The 22,170-nt window shown below is 41.8% G+C and overlaps 1 protein-coding gene across 2 annotated transcripts in view; it reads left to right on the top strand.

The window, feature by feature from the left end:
• The window catches only part of ROCK2 (Rho associated coiled-coil containing protein kinase 2), a 99,437-nt gene continuing 77,297 nt past the window's right edge, over positions 31-22,170 (top strand). Inside the window, exon 1 of one of the 2 annotated variants that reach the window (XM_021389693.1) lies at positions 31-335. In XM_021389693.1, the coding sequence (XP_021245368.1) occupies positions 180-335 (156 nt within the window). In that variant the 5' untranslated portion in view covers positions 31-179. The remainder of the gene's footprint in view (positions 336-22,170) is intronic. The other variant, XM_021389692.1, reaches the window with a different exon arrangement.

Here is a 22,170-nt window from a genome sequence, read left to right as displayed (position 1 = left end):
CCCCACCGCGGAGCGCTGCCCTCGGCTAGCGACAGCCCGCCCAGGCCCGGCCTCGCCGCCGCGCTAGGCCCCGGCCGCGGGGCGACCCCGCGTAGTCTCCTCCTGCTGCTCCTCCTCCTCCTCCTTCTCCTCCTCCTCCTCCCCCCCGGCGGCGAGGGGAGGCGGCCCTCCCCCGGAGGATGAGCCAGCAGCTGCAGGCGGGGAAGATGTCGGCGGCTCCCCTCGCGCTGCAGGCTCCGGACTCGGCGGCGGCGGGGATGCTCGAGGGCCGCCAGAGGAAGCTGGAGTCTATGATCCGCGACCCGCGCTCCCCGGTCAACGTGGAGAGCCTGCTGGTGAGGGGCGGCGGCGGGCAGCGGGCTAACAAAGGCGGCGCAGCCCTCCGCTCGGCCGGGAGGAAGGAAGGGAAGCGCTCCGCATCCCGCAGGGCAGGGCGAAGGCTCCTTCCCGGGCGGGGGGCGGCTGCTCTCCACGCCTCCGGCCGGCCGAGGCCACAGGGCCGCCGTGGGGGAGCGGCCGGGCTGAGGGCACCGTCCTGCCCGGCTGCGGGGCCCCGCGGGGGAAGCGGGGTTTGTCTGGGGCTGAGGGAGAAACGCATCTGAACGCCCAGAGCGGCGGGGAGGGCTCTGCTCCTCCGGCATCACCTCTGCCCCGCGGTTTCGCGCCTCCCGAGCGCGCTGAGGGCGTCCGGGCGCTACCTGGCTTTGTGTGTGCGCTGCCCGACCTCGCGCCCGCCGGGAAACGGCCTCTGGTGGGGCCGAGGGCTCTGGCTGCTGCAGGGGTAACGCAGGAAGGGGACACGCCTAAGGGAGAAATGGAACTCGGGGATGGATCCTAGGGGTCATGTTCGCTTTCCGCTGGGACAAACTGATTCGTCCGTCTCTTATTTCATGTAGCATTTTTCTGTGTGTGTGTGTGTGTGTGTGTGTGTGTGTGTGTGAAATATAATTTCCTTTACCAAGAAATCCATGCCCTCAGGAAGGAGTGGGAAGGAGTTCTGTTTTCCCGTTTAAAATATCTGAACCGTGGAAAGGCGGTGAGAGGGAATGGTTATTATTTTAAACTGAACTTCTGGGTCACCAGACCCGATATTTCCACTTTGCAGAAAGATTTCCAGTGCCTCCCAGTGAGGAGGAGCAGAAAAGGGAGGGCAGGTCCCGGCCCTTCCAGGAGTTGCTCAAGGTGCTCACACTGAGTCCTTCTTTTCTTTTCTTTTCTTTTCTTTTTTTTTTTTTTTTTTTTTTTTTTTTTTTTTTTCCCCTTGTAAATGACTCAGTTCTGTTTGGCCAAAAATACAGGAACTGACTGAACAGTATGGATGTCTGTGCTGTGTGGAGAGTATAGGAATTTCCTATAGAATCTGAAAAATGCTCTTCTCAAGGCTTTAGTGCTGTACTATTTCTCTCATAGACATTCAGAGGCATAATGAGGCCCACAAACCGTAGCACTCAACGAACGGGAGTGGGAAGCAGTGCTACCTATCTAACTGGAGTCAGATAAGTTTCAGCCTAGGCCAAAGCAAAGAGCTGCCTCTGGGCTTCGCTCCCAGCATTTTCACTTTGGTATTTTGCTAGGAAAACTTTGACCTGTGGCCAAAAAAGAGCAGTTAAAAATAGTACAGTCTCTCTGAAAAATGCATCAGGTTAATTACTTAACCCCAGCAGACTTCTTCACACTCTACCTTTATACTCAACAGAACGTTTCTTTCATTCTCTTGCCTCCCATGCTGTAGCCATAGATTAGATACACTAAAAACTGTTAATGTTTCTGAAGAGAAGTCCTAATTGTGAAATTGAGACCGGGCTGCTTAGCCCTTTTTTTAAGGTTTTGTAAGCTTATAGCGTAGACCAGTTCATGTAATACACTGAAGAAATCAGAAAACGATAGAAGAGCGCTAACTGGATTGTACGTGTGTATTTTTTGTAGCAGAGTTAATCACTTTTTTTTTCTCTGCATTCTCTCTGTGAATATTGCTTAAATAATTAACAGTGGGCAAAATGTAACATTAATGAATCAAGTTTTGTAGTTTTCCATTTTACATGCCATATGCATGAAATAATGAGTTACTTGAGGTGTTTGTTTTTTTTTAATGATTTATGAAATTTGCAGTGGGTTTCCTGTAAAAGCCTCTGGGGCTTTGGTATTGTTGCTTTATGCTGTTTGACGTTAATTTTGCATGGGCATTTTGTTAGGCTTACTATTGCAATCCTAATATGAAAGCATATTCGAATTGCAACATGTACTTGTTTAGTAAACAGCTCGCTTCTCACTTTCAGTGTAAATTATTATAAGTGGAAGTGTGTTTTCATTTGAAAGTGGAAATACAGCAACAGAAACTAAGAGCCAGGGAAAAGGTCTCAAAAAGACTTGCTGGAACGCTACTATTTCATCCTCCAAAAATAACATAGCCAAAACTAAAAATGTGGAATGGAATTCAAAATGGAATTCATTTCCTTACACTGTAAAAAGTCATAAACAGCTGCTATTATGCGTTTTGTGTGCATGTTTTACTTTTGGGAAGCTGTAGGAAGCAAAAAAGTAGCTGTTAAGCTACCACACGTGGTGCAAATTTGAGAGAAGTGACAAGGGGGGGAGGTAATAAGCTGTCCTTGTCTAGATATCAGCTCCATTGCCCATCAAGAGCTGATGTGTGTGGTGATGATGGGTGAGGAGGTGCTATATTCTGCGCCTTCCTTACCACATCTGTCTGTTTCTTAGCAGGAGGAACTCTGAGGCCAAGTACAGTGATTGTTTCCCTTCAGCCCCATGAGGCTCGGTTAGACGTTCGTGTATGGCCATTGCTATATTGTATGCCTCAGCACTTTCCTATTTCTGTCTTTATTGAGCATAACCATTTATTTGATTAAAATATCATAGAATCATAGAATGGCCTGGGTTGAAAAGGACCCCAAGGATCATCGAGTCTCAACCCCCCTGCTAAGTGCAGGGTCGCCAACCACTAGACCAGGCTGCCCAGAGCCACGTCCAGCCTGGCCTTGAATGCCTCCGGGGAGGGGGCATCCACAACCTCCCTGGGTAACCTGTTCCAGTGCATCACCACCCTCTGTGTGCAAAACTTCCTTCTAATATCTAACCTAAACCTCCCCTGTCTTAGTTTAAAACCATTCCCCCTTGTCTTATCACTATCCACCCTCACAAACAATCTATTCCCCTCCTGTTTATACGCTCCCTTCAAGTATAGGAAGGCCACAATGAGGTCTCCCCGGAGCCTTCTCTTCTCCAAACTGAACAAGCCCAGTTCCCTCAACCTTTCCTCATAGGAGAGGTGCTCCAGCCCTCTGATCATCTTGGTTGCCCTCCTCTGAACTCTTTCCAAGAACTCCATGTCCTTCTTGTGCTGGGGGCCCCAGGCCTGGACACAGTACTCCAGATGGGGCCTCACAAGAGCCGAGTAGAGGGGGACCACCACCTCCCTCTCCCTGCTGACCACTCCTCTTTTAATGCAGCCCAGAACATAGTTGGCCCTGCAGGCCACCAGCGCACACTGCTGGCTCATGTCTAGGTTCTTGTCCACCAGGACCCCCAAGTCCCTCTCTGCAGGGCTGCTCTTGAGGAGTTCTTTGCCCAGGTTGTATAAATACCTGGGATTGCCCCAGCCCAAGTGCAGCACCTTGCATATATCTTTGCAATATATCTTTGGAAAGCGCCTTGCAATATATCTTTGGAAAAGTCACATAGGCTCAATTCAGAGGCATTAAGAGGTGGAGAACTCACTATTGTGTTTCTTCTGGTAGTTAAGTGTGAAGGCAGAATTTATCGAATATGCAAATTGAAACGTGCTGCTTGCTTATGACATCTTTTTACTGCTAAATGTAAAAGGAGCCATAGTCTACTTGTTAGCATGGCTCAAATGCAGAGTCTGAGCTGCGCTTGATGGATTTTTCTGGTTTTGGTCTGACAAGGAGTTGAAAATGAAAACGGCAACGTGAGAGCTGTGCACACGATTCTACGTAGGCTCAAGCAAAGACAGCCACAAAGGAGATTGTTTTCTGCAGCCTTATTTTGACATCTGATGAACGTTCTTTTTCTCACTCTAACTTATTGAAAGCCTGAGTTAAGTGGCTTATGCTAAGATAGATGACTTCTTATATTGCACCTGTCTGCAGCACTGTCTTACTCTTTTTGGTCCCGTAACATTGTGTCAGCAGTTATGAAAATCTGCTCTGGGTGTTAGAATTAGGTTGTGCAGATCAGCTTGCAGAAATACTGTATTCTTATAAGTTACTCCTCTGCTAGTTTGTGTCATCTGGTCATGTCACAAAGTGATGTTTTCATGTGTGCTGCATCTACACCTTGGTGGTTGGGCTAAATGGTATGTAACTTTGTGCGATCTGCAAGAAACCCTTCTATAAATACATTCCTACTGAGTAATTCTGAGTTGACAGCTATATTTAAGAAGAGCTTAGCAGCTCTGAAATACATGTGCTGCTTTATTCTTTTGCATATATGCGCAATCTACACTATTAGCTGAGTTGATTTATATAGTAACAAAGTCATATTATATAAGGGTGCTGTTGTAAGCGTTAACACAACTCTTGCAGCGCTCTAAACCATGGCTAGACAGGTCAGTGTAGGCTGTGCAAAATTCATCCAGATTTCCCCTTCCTTACCTTGTATAACTGTGATTTTCCTGCACACGTCAAACTTGGCTCTAGAATTTTAGGGTGGTACCAGACAACTCCGATGAATCTCGTTTTCCTCCTCCCTGCAGTTGTCTTCTCTGTGCGGATTGGAGGTGCATGGTTAGAGAAGAGAACATGCAAGCCCTGGTGTTTCAGCCTTAGGCTTCTGCCTTAATGTTTTGCTGCAGAGGTAAAGTGTTGAGTATGTTTGCCATAGCTGAGGAGGTGTGAGCCTCTGGGAGAAGTAATTCTTAAGCTGCAAACCAGGCAGCGCAGCACTGCAGCGAGCACAGTGCTGGGCTGTGGATGTGGTTGTGGAATGCTGAGATGCACGGGGATCATCAGCAATACTGTGCTCAGACGTCATGGAGTGTATATGCCTTGAATCTGAGAGGAAAAAAAAAAAAGGCTATTTGTTACTTAGCTGGTGGGTAAACTCTGTATTTATGCTAGTTTGGACATGAATTTCTATTCACAGTCAGCAGAATTTATCCTTGCCATCATGACTGTAGAATTCTGCTCCTAATGAAAAATGCATTGTGGATGCAGCTGTGACTCTCATTCTCTCTACAGTTGCCTCTGTAGAATCTCATCACCTGGATAGATACCAAGTGTGAACTTAGCAGATCACTCAGCTGAGCTCCCTTAATGCAGAGTCCTTAGGAGTTTGTGGCTGACACTCATCTATCCCTTTGCAGTTTTTGCTCTTATGAGCTTTCAGAGTGCTTCAGAATTAATGTGAAAGTTGTCTCACTTTCCTGAGTTTATTGCCATGTGATTTTGAATGAGTAAGATCAATCTGTTGTGTTAATTTGAACCACTGAGCACAAGGAAGAGCTGGAAATGTAGCAGGGTCTGATCTGAAATGTATTGCCCAGGAACTAGTGGACAGACTAAATGATCCTTTGTTCTTGAAGAAATCTTTCTTTTCTTGTTTAGTTCTTATCCTGCTTTTTAGTTCTTAGCTTTTGACTCTTAATAGAAATTTTCTATTTCTAATCTGTAGTTTCAGAACATCTACTGTAAAATTGAAAACATGAGCTTTAAGGAAGCAGAATTGCCTTTTGTTAATTGTTCCTATGTGATGGATTTATATATAGCAATATAGTTAACTGGAGAAGAACAGTTCTATTTTCTGACACATTTAGGTGTTCTTAAATCCTGTATTATTCATGCCAGAATTAAAGCATTTCACTTAGTTTAAGAAACAGGGGGAAAAAATCAGTTTGCTCAGCGTCATTGCTTTTATTGCCATACATAGGATGCATCCAGATCCTGTGTGCATGCACGAGGGGCATTTATGCTCCAGATATTTTACCCGTATTGATCAGATACAAAGTCATTAGTATCCGTCAGAGGTTCATTCTCTGTAACAATTAGCACCGTTCTTTTCTGCTTTATATGTGGTGGGGGAAAAAAAAACGGTTTTCCAAGTCACTAGTAGCCTCAGTGTCCATTGGGGATTGTGTGCAAATGCTGATTAAAAACTGTTTTGTTAAGTACAATGTCAGGTTTCAGCTAATGGCAAGGCAGTACCGAAGCATTTATCCATTTGGCAGCTTTCAGTATGGATTGCATTACTAGACTTCTTATTTATTTTAGTGCTACCACAGTAAACAATCTCTGTGGCCATCAATTGGTGATTTCTTGCCAATGTTTGATCTACCAATATTAACTAGTATTGTGTTTCTACCACAAAGGAGCTGCCCTTGGATTGCAAGGATGAAAAGGGTTGAAACATGGTGGTAGAGTTTTCTGTAATAAAGAAGAATAGAGGGAAGGACTTGTGTGTGTCTGTGTACTTTTTATACATATACATGCTTTTACTTTTTTGTAACTATAAGTATAGGTTTTATGGGGGAATGCTGTATTGGCTCTTGGATTGTTTGAAACTGAAAAGCACCAAATGATTCCAGTGGCAAATTAATTTAAAATATTTATCTCTTGATACATCATGTTGGCTAAGAACAAGAATACCATGTTTATTTTGGCAGCCTTTGTTAGCAATAAACTTACTTTAATGAGCCTTTCGCTGTGTAAACAGAATGCAATGAATGTAGCGCTTAGTTCTGAAGTCCTACCTACTGCGTGTAATGCAGGAGTGAGACTCCATTACTGCTCACCTACAGTCAGGAGCAGGCTATCCTCACAGCCAGCACTGTCTCCTCATTTTAGAGCAGATGAAGTGTCATCGCGTGTCCTTACATGAGAACGATGTATTAACTACCTGCTGCCAGCATTCTAAGGCACGTTGCTTAAGATGGTCACTTGAACCTCTGCACATTCAGTAGCGGTCTGGCAGCATTTACAGTATTGTGGTTATGTGAATATTGTCCGGATTTCATTAGGTTAGGTAGTTCCAATTGGTGACAGCTGCTTCGGTGGTGTAGGCTTCGCTTTTTCTTCGTGTTTCTGTTCCTCTGCTATGGTTACTGCTACTAAGAGAGTGGGCTTGTTTTTCTTACATGAAATATCATGGTGTTAAACTGTTCTCTTCCGCATCAAGGGATGGATGTAGGTTTTATCATCCCCTTGCCCTTCTGTTCACTCTCTGCCTCAGTTATTGTAGCATCAGGAAGATGGTAGATGTGAGAAGAAAAACAATCTGGCTACCACATACAAGTACTTCATTATTTCTATCTCTCGTTAACTTTTTGTAGAACAGCCTGCTTAAGTCAAATCATTCACAGATGGTCACCAATTGCATATTTTATATCCTTCTGTGTCCAAACTAAGACGGTTGGGTTTTGATGTTGTTGTGCAGCCTTTGCGCTTTATTGCCGTAGTCATATCATTAGTAGGGCAGTGTTGGGCAGGTGGTGCAGAGGTAAAAGCAAGGACAGAGTGCAGGAGGCCCTGTACTCTGGTGTTGGCACTGCATGCCATCGGACAAATGTTTCTCAGTTTCCAACTTTATGAAAAGCATTCTTTTTTTTCTTTTTTTCATTTAACCTGTGCTGGAGAAGGATTGAATGTTTGGAATGGACCGAAGTGTTCACAAAATTACAGGAGTTGGAACAGACTGCAAGAGATCATCAAGTCCAGCTCCCTGTTAAAGCAAGTTCCCTACTACAGTTGGTCGCTCTGGGCCCTTATCATCTTTGTGGCCCTCCACTGGTCTCCTGCTTGGAGACACCTATCTTTTTTGAACTGGGGAGCGCAGAACTAGACCCAGTATTCTAAATGTGGCCTCAGCAGGGCAGAGTAGAGGGGGAGGATCACCTCCTTCGACCTGCTGGCCACGCTCTTTTTAATGTACTCCTGGGTACCTTTGGTTTTCTTGGCCACAAGGGCACACTGCTGACTCATGGCCAAAATGTTGTCCACCAGCACACCCAGATCCTTCTCGGCAGAGCTCCTCTCCAGCAGGTCATCCCCTAACCTGTACTGATGCCTGTGGTTATTCCTCCTCAGGTGCAGGATTCTACACTTGCTCTTGTTAAACCTCATCAGGTTCTTCCCTGCCCCACTCTCCAGGCTGTGATGTAAAGAGGGTGGTGATGAGGATACTTTATGTCAAACTGTTTAATTCTGAATCTTGAGAGCTCAAATAACAGAGTAGTTGCCTTATTTCTTGACTGTTCTAAATCATGGATACTGACTTCTACTCTGTATACAAAGTAGAGAATAACAAGATCCTGCATTAAGCAGAATAAAGTTTGAATGACTCATTCAAATATAGAATTTTTTTATGCCGTTCTTCAGGAGGACACGAAGAGGTCACGTACAGACATGAAATAAGGTTTGCAACCACAATGAAGGCAAGCTAATATTTACCAAATATGCTTTTTATTTGCTTTAATCTCTAAACAAGTAGTGTTGACTGTTACAGTTATCAAATAAATAAGTAACTAGAAGGAGAAAATGGTCAAGTTCCACCCTTCTTCTGAATGGTATTTAAAGTTTAACTACAATCACAGTTATCATATATGATAAATCTTATTTCCTTTGTCCTCATCTATCACTGATTCTATAAATAGTTGTCCAAAGTCTGTACTCAGTTGTTGATTTTAAACCAACTATTGCTGTCTCAACAGCGTAGGTTTATCCTCGAGTGGAACCTTTTTCTTTTGAAGAAACACCTATGAATATTTTTTGGAAATTACTTTTTATTGAATGAGTTGTGAACTTGGAAAACTTGTCTGCTTGTGTTTGCTGCTGCTGTACAACTCGATTGATCCTCTGTGTTTTTCTTTCATTCAAAATGAAGAATGCTATGTATGTAGAGTGAATGTAAGTTCACTCTAGTGTGTATTACATACCTTCAAAGAGACCATTCTCTAAAAAATGCGTGGTGGCACAGCTTTTGGTTCATAGAATCATAGAATGGCTTGGGTTGAAAAGGACCTCAAAGATCATCAAGTCTCAACCCCCCTGCTGAGTGCAGGGCCGCCAACCACTAGACCAGGCTGCCCAGAGCCACGTCCAGTCTGGCCTTGAATGCCTCCAGGGATGGGGCATCCACAACCTCCCTGGGCAACCTGTTCCAGTGCATCACCACCCTCTGTGTGAAAAACTTCCTCCTAATATCTAACCTAAATCTCCCCTGTCTCAGCTTAAAACCATTACCCCTTGTCCTATCGCTATCTACCCTCACAAACAATCATTCCCCCTCCTGTTTATACGCTCCCTTCAAGTACTGGAAGGCCACAATGAGGTCTCCCCGGAGCCTTCTCTTCTCCAAACTGAACAAGCCCAGTTCCCTCAACCTTTCCTCATAGGACAGGTGCTCCAGCCCTCTGGTTGAGGGGTACGCCATCAGTTTGGCTTGCCTATGCTATGAAAATGTTCCATTTCATGCAGAAACTAGTTTTAAACTGGTTTTCCCTGTGGTTACTGAAACTGGTTTGTTCTGATCTCTGTTTTCAGTTTAGTGCTGATTAAGGTGAGTGCAAGATGAGGGAGAGGAGCACTGTCATTTCTTGCATGTATAGGACACAAGTTTTTATTTCTAAATCTTTTAGCTCTGGTATGCAGGAAGCGTACGTTGTAGTAGACTTCCAGCTATGCAGCTAAAGACATGTGGAACAAGCAGTAGGAAGCAGATGCAAGATATTGTTGGATTTCTATGCTTTTCTCTGAGTGCTTTTTTTTTTTTTTTTTTGCACAATTTTGTAACCTTTGTGACAGAAGTCTACCTTAAGTGTGGAATTATTCCCTCTAATAGTGCAAGAAAATGGAGAAGAGCAGGAAAAAATACCATGTTGGAAGCTGGTGGCTTAGTGAGTAGTGGCAAACCTTTCTAATACCAACTATACAGACCACACGGTCTGCTTCCATTAGTGAACGTTTCAGCATCTCTTCTTCCAACCTAAAAGTTGGCCCATTGAGGCTTTAAGGTATAATGTTTGATTCTTGACCTATTTGACTTGGTGACCACTTTAGGATGTGTAAGTCTGCATTGTGAGTTATGCTTCCTCTCTGCCTTTATTGGTTGTTTTTTTTTATTCTTTCCTATGAAAGTTAACTGAAGACAACTACTTGAATTACTCGTGCTGAGGTACTGACAATTTATTCTTGTATTACAGCTACTGCTGCTAATTTAAACATAATTCCACGTTTAGTGTTTTCTTTGGGGGTACAGAGTAGCTAGTAATCTTATGCAGAGTTGCATCCACACTGATCTATAGCAGCTGAACTAAGCTGCAGATCTGATAGGGTAAGCTAAAAAAAATCCCTGTGTTTTCAAGATAAAAATGCATTCCTACTCCTAAACTGTAAAGTTTTCGTAAAGTCACGTCTTTTCATTGCTTCTGTCAAGTTCAGTATTACTATAAATAAATTACTTCTGTGATGTGAAATATAGCTCTTTAACTACATTTTTATTTTCTGTAATCTCCATCCCTATGGGTACCTCTAGTGTTCATATCCTGAGAACTGAAGATCTTGCCTCGACTGTGCAAGCATCAGCGTGTGTCAGGCAGGGTAGGGGAGAGCAGAGCTCCAGTTCTCTGAGTTCTGGTGCAAAATCCGAACACAGTAGCAGGAAAACTGTTCTGTGTGTGCGCAGTGTTTGTTCTGCTTTAGGAATAGTTTCAGCTTGAATGAGGGAAAGATAAATATATAAGAAGTAATAAGTATACTAATATGAACTGCCTTTCCTTAGGAGGATTTTCCAACATAGTATTCTTAGGTGCAGAAATCCAACTCGTATTCTGCTTTGAAGATAATTTCTGTTAAGATTATGAAGAAAACATCTAAATAGGGATAGTGTGATGAGAAGCTGTTCAACTGTGGAAGCCTGTTGGTAGCAGTTTGAGGTGTGACTCATTTTATCAATTTTCATGATTGGCTGCCTCCAAAGAAAGGCAATTTAGGTGTCAAAATAAACTATTTCATTCCTTTTCATTTTCAGAAGGATTACCGATATTATTTCACATGTATGCCTTGTATATCTCAAGTGCCTGAAGCCTCAACTGTCCTCTCCTTCTCTCTGTCAGATAACATCTTTACCAGAACTTAGAGTATTAAAAGCTCGGAATGGAAATTTTAAATTCTGTAAAATGTGACGTCGTTAAAAATCTCATAGGTTTATACTGCGTATACCATCATAATGACTTGGTTTATTTCCTTATATGTGAAATCTTACCAGTAGTAGGGCAGTTGTCCTCTGAAATTACAAAGAAGAGGGGAGAAGGGAGAAGAGAAACATGCTTGGCATTGGAACATACTAGGGTCAGTGATGCCGAAGGTATAAACAGATCAAGAGAAGATGATTAATTCTTTTTTCCTTTGAGTTTTGTTACATGCAGAATAGTCATGGAAGTAAAATAATTCTGTTGTCTCCAAGTCTGCATCTCTAGCAGTAAACCAGACGGTGTAGAGTCCTGCCATGCTGTAGCTGGCATGGTCTGGCTTTGTCCACAATGTTAAACTCTCAGCCTGCATCTGTCTAGATTCTGCTCTTGTTTGTCTTGCTGCTGCGGATGGAGTCTTGAAATACATCACTCAGCATGAGTACTGTCAGGGTTTATTTTAAGCATAAACTGCTGATTGTTTTGCTGGTTTTGACTTAATTACTGTATTGGATACAGTGTGACAGAACAGGCTAAGTAGTGTTCTGGTGACATTTAGTGCTGCTGCTCAGGAGGTAGCGAGGTAGGAGGTCTTTATATCTAAAGTAATGAAGCTCTGACTGTCTAGTCTTATTCACATTCTCAGAGTGCTAGCCTTAGTCCTGTTCCGTAACCAATACAGTTTTTTAATGTTTGAGGTTTTTTGGACAGTGAGATGCATACATGCAGATTTTCCATGAAGGTAGTAAGGAATGTGCAGAAAACTCAGTCAGTCAGAGGACACGGTTTTGTCTGGAGTGGCCTAAAACAATTTGGTCAGGCACTTGCTTAAATGATATGTAGTAAAGCTGACAAGCTGTTTTTGTTGATATAAGGATTTTACTTTGCCAGATTGAACACCGCTTTAGTACTTCTCTGCATGCTGTAGGACGGCACCCCACTGAATGTGTCCGTGCTGCTTCTCATTAGGTCGTCCTTCTGTGCTCTGTAGCACATACATCCTAGGTATGTGCTGTATAGGATGTGTGTCATAACACTCTTTCAAGAAACATGTAAATGTTCTGCTCCTGCTCAAACATTAGTCAAGTGCATACACCTCTTCTCACCCTTGTGCTCCTGATGCACAGGAGTTTCTCCTGTAAAAGTAAAAAAAAATGATTCTGTGAAGAAGCAACTGATTCAGATTGCTTTTATGGGAATTAATCTGCCCAGATCTATGAGAAAGGAGAAATACATTTGCTTATCAAAAATTACAGGATCACAGACTGGGTGAGATTGGAAGGGACCTCTCCAGGCTGTCTGGTGCAACTCCCTGCACAAGCAGGGATACCCAGAGCAGGTTGCCTTGGCTTTTGAAGGTCTCCGTGGATACTTCTGTCTTGCAGTTTGTGGCCATCGCCTGTCCTGGTACTGGGCAACACTGAAAAGAGCCTGGCTCCATCGTCTTTGCGCCTTCCGTTAAGGTATTTGTGGACATTGATGGGATTGCCCTGAGCCTCCTCTTCTCCAGGCTGGGCAGTCCCAGCTCTCTTGATTTCTCCTTGTAGGTGGAAATGTTTACTGCCAAGTCTTGAGGAAAGTTTAGAAAACACCAGGTTACCTATGGGAAAACTGTTTCCCACTTATGGAACCACATTAAATTGAAATCGATTTTTTTGCTTGACTTTGTTTTTCCAGGTACTTTGGGTTATTCACGTAGCCCTGGATTTGACGCCATGTTTTTGTTTCACAGTCTTGCTTTCTTAATTTTTTTGTGTTCAAAGACAAATTTGCACGGAAGGTGGAAACTGATGGCATTGCAGTAAACACAAGCTAAGCAAACTGAAAAATATTCTTCCATTCTGAAATTCCTTTTAGCTACCCCATTCTCTGCTGATATTTTTTATTAGCAGTGTGTAAGTAAATCCTGGTAGAATTGTAATTTAACTGTCTTGTTAAACCCAGACATGCATATCTTTTGTTGAATGACATGATGATTGAGACATTTTGTTGCCCAAATGTATGGAGATGATACCACTTGAAACTTGAAAGCCATTATGTATCAGAAGGAATTTGTACCTGGCTTAAGATTTATAGTACCTAGGAACTTTTCAGCTTTATCTCTACAAGACTGAGAAATACACCTATATTATGAAGCTACAGCATACTTCATTGTTCAGCTGAGACCAAAGCTCCTGAGGATGTCGGTTCCTTTGTGAAGATCTCTATCAACCATAAACAAAGTCCTTCTGAATGCCTTTCTGTCTTTTCAGATAAGCTCTATATTCAGCTTTAAGATCCATGAGTATTCGGGGGATTAGGAAAACCTTAAGATGCCATCAGATACTTTATCTGTTTCTGAATGACTTCCAGAAGCAGAAAGAGATGACACTTCAGACACAATCTTGTTAAATAGGACAGTGCAGTCCTTGGGTCAGATGACTGGTCTGCAGTGTGAAGGTAAATACAGCAGTAATGAATAACCAGCCTAGTTACTTTCAGGTAGTCTGTAATAAGAATCTCCTACTCTGAAGAAAGATACGACAACGTGACTCTTAATTTTTAAAAAAGGTGAGCACAATATTCCTTGGTGTGGTCTAAGGCAGAACCTGTGACTACGTTAAATGCGTTGTACGTCGCTCAGAAAGCTGGCTGGGTGTATGGCACCCAAACATCCCTTGGGAAGTAGGTCGCACACATCCACAGCAGAGTGCAGACATGCATTCTCAATGGTGTGTATATGCAGAAATTGTTAATGCAACCAGCTTGTCTTTTCTGCCTTAGTAGTAGTATGTTTAGAAGGGGAATAGGTATTATGACCTCTGTAATTGAAATAATTAAGGTTTTCTGGGGGGCTTATTTTGTAATAATCTAGATCTTAACCACATTCTTTTTTAAAAAAAGTTGATTTTTTAAGGGCTTCAGTTGTTAGCAATAACAATCAAGTTTTTATATACTTAAAAATGTATTTATCTTTGAAAATGTTTCTAAATGAACAGATAAAATTGTTGAGAAGCAAAGCAGCTTTTAATATTAGAAAATTAAATGTTAAAACCTGAAGAGGTAGATTGTTTAGTATGGGAAATGCAGGGTAATCTCAGAAACTTTTTGACCTTTGTCTTCTCCCTTAGTTCTATGGATACATTAAAGAAAAAAAAAAAAAGAAAAGAAACTAGATGCTTAATGGAGTTCCACAGATACTTTTATGATCAGTAAAATAAGTGCTCTAGCTGCTTCAGTGGGCACCACCTTTATGGTGATTCAAATGCTTGTGTTAGTGTGTTGTGAATCAACTTTTAATAACTAATCTTGATTAAAACCAGCCTGAATCATTTTCCCATTTAGTCCAGGCAGAATTGACTGTAACTAAAACTGTAACATCTGAAATAACAATCCTGATTTTTTGTCAAAAGCAAACAAAAAATCTACACTGCCACCTTTCTTTAAATAGTTAAGTTACAGGTGAGGGTTCTTTTTATTAAGCAAAGTATGCAGCCTAGGTTTTTTTTTGGAATGTCAGCCATTATTTAGGTGTCCTTTCCCAACATAGGTAATGAATCACAGAGTGGTTGGTGTTGGATGGTCTTCAGGGTGCATTGGGCCCAGCCCAGCTCCAGCAAGGACACCCAGAGCAGGGTGCCCAGCACCACATCTGGGGGCTTCTGGAGAGCTCCAAGGAGGACACCCCACAGCCACTGGGCTGCCTGTGCTCCATCACCCACACTGCACAGAAGTGCTCCTGGTGCCCAGAGGGAACCTCCTGTGTGCCAGTTTAGGCCCATTGCCTCTTGTCCTGCCACTAGGCACCACTGGAATTCAAGATCCTTAGGGCAGCAGCAATGGGGTGCACAGCAAGATCCCTGTCCTGAACTTCAGGAGAGCAGACTTTGGCCTCTTCAGGGATTTGCTTAGCAGAGTCCAGGGGGAAAATGGCCTGAGGGGAAAAGAGGCCCAAGAAAGCTGGAGCAAGGAAGATGAATCTCTTGTGGAAGATCAGGTCAGGGAATGTTTGATATTTGGAAGCCTATGGGCCCTGATGGGATGCACCTACAAGTGCTGAGGAAGCATTGTGACAAGAACAAAGCTATTTGTATTGCTGTGCGAATACTCTATTTTCTTTCAGAATTATACGACTCAGATAGAATCTGCTTTTTAACTATGTGACTGTTGAGGCCCTTGAAAGAATAGTGTTTCAAAATATTTCCTTCCAAAGGAAACATATTTGAAAGTTAACTAAGATGACATAAATGGGGAAGGTAAATGAGTTAGTATGAATGAGTGAAATGAGTTATTGCATTCAGAACTATGTAACAAAGTAAAGGGGCAGAAGTACGCTGTCATGCTAGCCTTTGTGCAGAGAAAATAGTTGAAAATTGAGAGGTATATATTTAAGGAACTTATAAAGCAAGCCATGTGTGGAAGAAAAAGGCTAATCCGTATCAGTGCTTGCCTGTGTTTAAGTTCAAGTAACTTTACTTTGCTTTTTGTATTATAGACCATTGCCTAATCCATTGTTTCTTCCCATTTGGGGAAACAGCAGAATTGTGTGTGTAAACAAGCTTGTTTTAAAGATGCGTGTTGGCTCTCCTTTTCTTCTGAAAATAGCTGTAAATAGTAGAATCCATCAACATACGAAATGCCAGCGTGACTAATTTGAGGTCTGATCTGCCAGTGCTTATTTGGAAATTGTTCCTAGTGCTGTGTTACCATTGCTCCACCAGTGTAAACCTCAACTACATGCATCATGTTCCAGTGGCACGAAGCAGACTCTGCAGCTTGGTTTGGTGCCTGACCAGATTAAATGATACAAATACTAATTTGACATTATACTTACACAGCGTTTTCTGATTGATTAAATAATGTTTTACTGGTGCAACAACATGAGCTATTTCAGTGGCATTACGCTAAATGAAGATTGTTTAGTATTGTAAAGGAAAAAAAGGAATTAGATTTATGTTGTTAAAGCAGACGTTTAAAAAAAAAACGGGAAGTGAACAAATTTCCCTATTTTTCTGAGTGTTTATATATGGTCTCATTACTGTAATTCATTTATACAGGACAGATTAGATAGTTAGACTTGTTCCTTTTTTATTATTTATCAAAAAAGAGAAATGGTTCCTAGAGAGATGGATTCCTGACAGTGTTTTGCACGGCACTCACATAGATTTTTTTTTTTTTCCAGAAATATTGTTGGGTGCAGTTTTACAGGCACTTAAGTGCATGTTTAGTTTTAAATATTTTAGTAAACGCAGTTGAGTGGATAGGACTCCTAACATGCCCGTAATGAGACAAAAGCTTGTGTTTTTGTTTAGAGGACTCTGGATTTAGTGCTCGTTGCCAGTGACTACGTCTCGAGGTTGCCATTTTTTGCCATCTCTTTGGTATGTATGACATACGTATCCGCTTCACTTTAATCTTTGTTGTCATCTGAGCGCAACAAGGTGCGATCTCAGTTTTGACTAACAAATGAAATCTATTTCCTAATAAAAATATGTTTTGTTTAAATGAACTCCTGACGTCTTAGTCGTAATGTTTGAGTGTGTATTGTGTTAGCGTTAGTGCTCTGTAAGCTTAGTCATTACTGCTTTGAAACAAAACAGTTTTTCTTGTGAGAAATGTAGTAATATATTTGGCTTACTTCTGTGGAATACTACCCTTTTTTCCCCTCAGATATTTCATTGTATTCTTGGAGTGAGTTTTTAATGCCTTATGGAGAAATAATTGCAGAAAGAGGAGAAGGCTGATGTCGCAGTGTACCCCCTGTACCCAGTGATGATTTGTTGTTTTTTTTTTTATAATCTGCTTTTGAACTCCTAATGTTCTGTTGCCGGAATGTCAGTGTGAAACTTAAATATTCCAGTTACACTCCAATGTACGGCTGTACCACTGTGGTAAAAATGACGGAATTAAAATTATGAATTTATCACATCTTTAAATACGATTAAGTTGCTACAGCCTTTTTATTATCTATCTTAAAGAGCTGTACTTTAAAGTTAGTGAACGCTTTCTGTGGTACTGTCAGCTTTTCTTTGGGATCCCCAATAGTAGCTACGGTGTGTATTCATATATGTGTCTATACATGGAAGTTAATGTTTCTTCATATAGTTGACTTTTTTTTTCTCCTCTCTTTTCTTAGTGTGCATACAGGCCATCTTTAAAGATTTTAAAAAAACCTGAAATAAATCAGTATATTTTACTACTTATCTTATAAGTAACAGTGGTAGCTGCTAACCTTTTATTTGGGGGAAGGTTTTGGCAGCAAACTTCCAATATTGTTGGATGAACACACTTCTTGGTCAAAGCTGAGCTCCTGGGAGGTGAATGGGTGCAGCTGGTTTCAGACGGGCAGGGCTGACTGCCTTCATGGCTACTGTCAGCACCCTTTATCTTTAGAATTTGGGGAATTATTTTCTCTTTTCCCATGAGCTGTAATGCTTGCTTCCTCACTGTGATGCTTGAAGACCTTGTAGCAAATAAGCAGCAGCTGACGAGGAAATGAATCTTGCACTTGAGAAGTTGGTGAGCTTTTTTTCATCCTTCATTTGGGTGGAATTTCATCCAGTTGTTTTGGACAAGTCCCTCAGACTGCAGAAAGCCTCTTTGCTCAGGATGCAGTTAAAAACCACGATCTTAAGGTGGAAGATTCTGCTGGTTTGATATTAGAAGGTGCAGTTCCTGCACACGTTGTTTTTTAAGGAATGCTGAGGTCAGAGTCTTCAAATTTGAAGCCAGGAGCCAAAGGCAAGCCTGAGACAGCTTGTCTGGCTGCCAAGGAATACTGCCCTGCTTTGTACAGCAGAACTGGCCTCGGGAAGTCTTAGTGTCCACAAAATCGTATGGCAGTACTCCAGCCAAGATGTAAGATAAGCGAGTAACTAGGGATTATCTGCAGGATGGGGTAGGAAGTTGAGGAAGAAAAGTGTTCAGGTTTTTGCAAGTTGTATTTTCATGAAACCCTGGATAAATAGCTCAAACTACTTTATGTAAATCCAAACAGCACTTTTGTTTGGGAGGTCATGGCGATTGTCTTAAATAAGATGGGAAAGAATATCTGTTTGAAGAGCTGAAGTAATCTTGCCTTTTCTAAATAGAGAATGGGTCGATTTAAAATGGAAGCATTTAAATCACAGCAGTTAGTGATGACGCTTTTCCCAAAATAGATATTTACTGATAGAGCTGTGAATGTGGTTTGAGCTGAGTGACCCTTGCACAATATGTATATACAATTTTCTTAAGAATTATTTTCTCTTTTTTTTTTCGTTCTCTAAATTTTCTACCCTCTAAGCAAAAGGAAGTTCTGTATTCGTGTTTAAACAGCTTTATGTTTAATTACAGAACCATTCACAATTTTTACTCTTTTTTAAGTTGGAAAATGAGTGAACTTACTGGAGAACATTTTTATTTAAATATGTTTTGTTCTCAAGACGTGTATCAGTCCACTTGGATGTGAACTAGAGCCAACAAAATGCAAAATATTTTTGTGGGTAAAATAGCAGCTATTGATAGTATACTTTCAGCATATTTTTCTGACAGTTACACAAGAATTTTCTGTGTTTAAAATAGACCTATTAGTATGACCAGAAACAATTAGTTCTAGAGACCTGATAGCATTTTTTTTTCAACAGAAATCCTACTGACAAAATAAAATAAACAAATTAACAAGATATTTTTTTGTGTACATCCCTTCCCCCCCCCCCCCCCCCCCCCCCCTTTATTGCTGTTCTTTCTGCTGTCTTTCCTAAAGTGAGCAGCTTTTAGGAGCTAAATGGCCAAAACTGAAGACTTAAGACCTGTCCAGTTGAGCTTCCTAAACTGGCTCACTCAGGATGAGAAAGGCATCGCTACTGAGTCAAAGGAGGGGTGGGGATTTTTGTGTTGGGGACAGAGAGACTGGTTTAGACTGTCCTGGAACTTCAGCCTTAAACCTGGAATAGATTCTTGCTATATGCAAACATATGCTGCTTGACTGGTTAATCTGCAGCCCTGAAAATTACTGCCAGTTGCTGTAATTGATTTATTTGTTGTTAGATGCATGCAACATAGACAGCTTTGGAAGGAAATGGTAATGTTAACCTGCCTTGGTTGTTTCTTCAGAGAAGAGTCAGGTGGAGTAAGTGCTGGAAACATCCATCTAAACTGCTGTGGATATCATGTATCACTTAACCACAACACAGGCTGCAGCTTCCAATGTCTGCACTTCTTTCTGAAATGCTCCTTGACAGGACCAAGATTATAGTAGCTGTTCTCTGCAGCGTGGGGCAAATGAAGAAACAGGCTTCAAAAGGGTATTCTGTAGTTGTCCTTGGTACAGCATGTATATTAGAATGGTAGATAGTGATAAATACTTTTTATGAAAATTACCCGAACTGGTTGGTTCCAAGGAAAAGCAGAAGTTGTTCGCTAAATTCCATCTGAGAACAACTCCCCCCAACCTTTAGCCTTAAACAAAGCAATTGGCAACATATTTTATGGTTTCAACAGTTTCACATTTGTTATTTGTGGGAGATTTTCAGGCTCTGTTAGAAGATGTAGCAAATAACTGCATGTATTTACAAGAGCTAGGTTTATTTATTACAACTTTGGGGCCTTTTCTCATTTTAATGCTAGCACATTTCCATTTAAACAATTTTAATAAGCTATAATATGTTTGATCAATGTTGCAAATTTTTTAAAACATGCATTTTGAAATAATTTCTATATACTCTGTAACAGATATTGCAACATGTTCTGTAACAGATACTGCACATATTAACTATACGATTTATTAGTGTAAGCCAAGTATTTTGAGATGTGGAAGTAGGTGGTGTAGGAGGGATAGAGTGCATAGATTTGTATTTATAATTCACTTAGTTACATTGTTCCTAATGGGAGACTCTCATATTCAGGAAGAAATGCATAGCAGTGGAGATCTTAGAATCATAGAATTAGCTAGGTTGGAAAAGACCTACAAGATCATCCAGTCCAACCATCCACCTACCACCAATAACCCCACTAAACCATGTCTCTCAACACAACATCTAAATGCTTCTTGAACACCTCCAGGGACGGTGACTCAACCACCTCCCTGGGCAGCCCACTCCAGCACCTGACCACTCTTTCAGAAAACTAGGATTTCCTAATGTCCATCCGAAATCTCCCCTGGCGCAACTTGAGACCGTTCCCCCTCGTCCTGTCACTAGTTACAAGAGAGAAGAGGCCGACCCCCAGCTCACTACAACCTCCCTTCAGGTAGTTATAGAGAGCGATGAGGTCTCCCCTGAGCCTCCTCTTCTCCAGACTGAACAATCCCAGCTCCCTCAGCCGCTCCTCATAAGGCCTGTGCTCCAGACCCCTCACCAGCTTTGTTGCCCTCCTCTGAACACGCTCCAGGGCCTCAATGTCTTTCTTGCAGCGAAGGGCCCAAAACTAGACACAGTACTCGAGGTGGGGCCTCACCAGGGCTGAGTACAGAGGGACAATGACTTCCCTACTCCTACTGGCAACACTATTCCTGATACAAGCCAGGATGCCATTGGCCTTCTTGGCCACCTGGGCACACTGCTGGCTCATGCTCAGCCGAGCCTCGACCAATACCCCCAGGTCCATTTCCTCCACACAACCTTCCAGCTACTCTGCCCCAAGGCTGTAGCATTGCTGGGGAATAATCTTGTATTAACATTCTCATTTATATAACCTTTTTAATGAAATGGCTTGATTGTCTGAAGACTGTATCTTGTTAAAGAGGTGAAATGACATTACACAGATAAAACATGACGATTGGAAAGACTTCTGTTTCAAAACATGAACTGCATTCCAAGAAATTATGGAAAATATATATTAAGAATGTAAAGCTGCAACATTATCTGGCCACCCAGACACTCTTTCAATGTTGGTGTTCTAAATCCTGAATGGTTTATTCAGGGATGTGCTCTCTTTGAGGGATGGTGCCAGACAACCTCTTTTGCTCCCTGGTCAAATTTTTGAAGTGCTCTTAAATTACATTTCTATCAAACATTTGCTAATTAGGTGACAGAATTTTTCAGTTAAATTGGGTACTTCTGTTGAATTTCACTGTGTGGTGTGGTTCACTCGGAAATTCTTTGAAGTGAATGGAATAACAATGCTTATAGTAAAGCTACAGCTCAACAAGGACTGCATGGTAGATGTAATACTTTCAAAGAAAGCGCTGAGACAGCGGTATCATTCAGTGTGACAGACCTTCAGGGTCTCTTTCTAAATGTGTATTAATAGTAATTTTTCAGAACATCTTTGCTTTTGGCAAATTGTTAGAGTGCTGCTATCTAGCCATAAAATAGACTCTAAATGAGGCACTAACTTAACTCTCTGCAGGTCTCTATGTGCATCTGTGGGGGGGAAACAGCTGAGGTGTTGTGATGTAAAGAAATTTACTAAGATTGTTGCTTAAAAGCTTCACTTCCTTTCCTTAGAAAAGTCCCCAGTCTTCCGAAGTTTTTAGTTTTTTCAATCTGGAGGTTTGAAAAGGTCCTTTTACTGTGTGTTCCGTTGAGAAGGCCAGTGCACATTCTGAGTACAACAGACCTGTTCACATGTGATGAAGAAAAAAAATGGTTGTAGGAAAAAATGATATGGTGATCTGGCTGTGTAAATAAGATGGAGCTTAAAAACCTGGCAATTTGCTGTCTGAGTAATGCATAGCGACTTTGAAGAAGACATATGGCCGTGGTCAGGCATCTCATATTAAGATCACTTAAAGGCAAATTATGGAAACAATGCAAAATTAGCTTTGAGAGAATGAGTTTTCTCTGGAAATCAAGCTGAGATAGAGCCACAGCAAGGGCAAATTTGGGAGATGAGGTATACAGCAGCATGTCTTTGTTAAATCATTTCCCTGTTTTCACGCTTATTTCTGTAGTGTAAATGTTTGGTGCAGCTCAGTTTCCAGGGTGAAGCTGCAAAAGCGCTCATCTGGCTTTGAAGCTCCCGGACAGCAGGGCGTACCTCTGGGTTTCTGGAGACAGTAGTTCTCCAAGCTGCCCAAAGAATCACAGTGTACGTCGGTGGCTCTTCATGCT

This window comes from Numida meleagris, chromosome 3, assembly GCF_002078875.1.
Source record: "Numida meleagris isolate 19003 breed g44 Domestic line chromosome 3, NumMel1.0, whole genome shotgun sequence".
Lineage (NCBI taxonomy): Eukaryota > Metazoa > Chordata > Aves > Galliformes > Numididae > Numida > Numida meleagris.
Note: the sequence above shows the minus strand (reverse complement) of the source record. Positions and strands in the feature narration are given on the sequence as shown.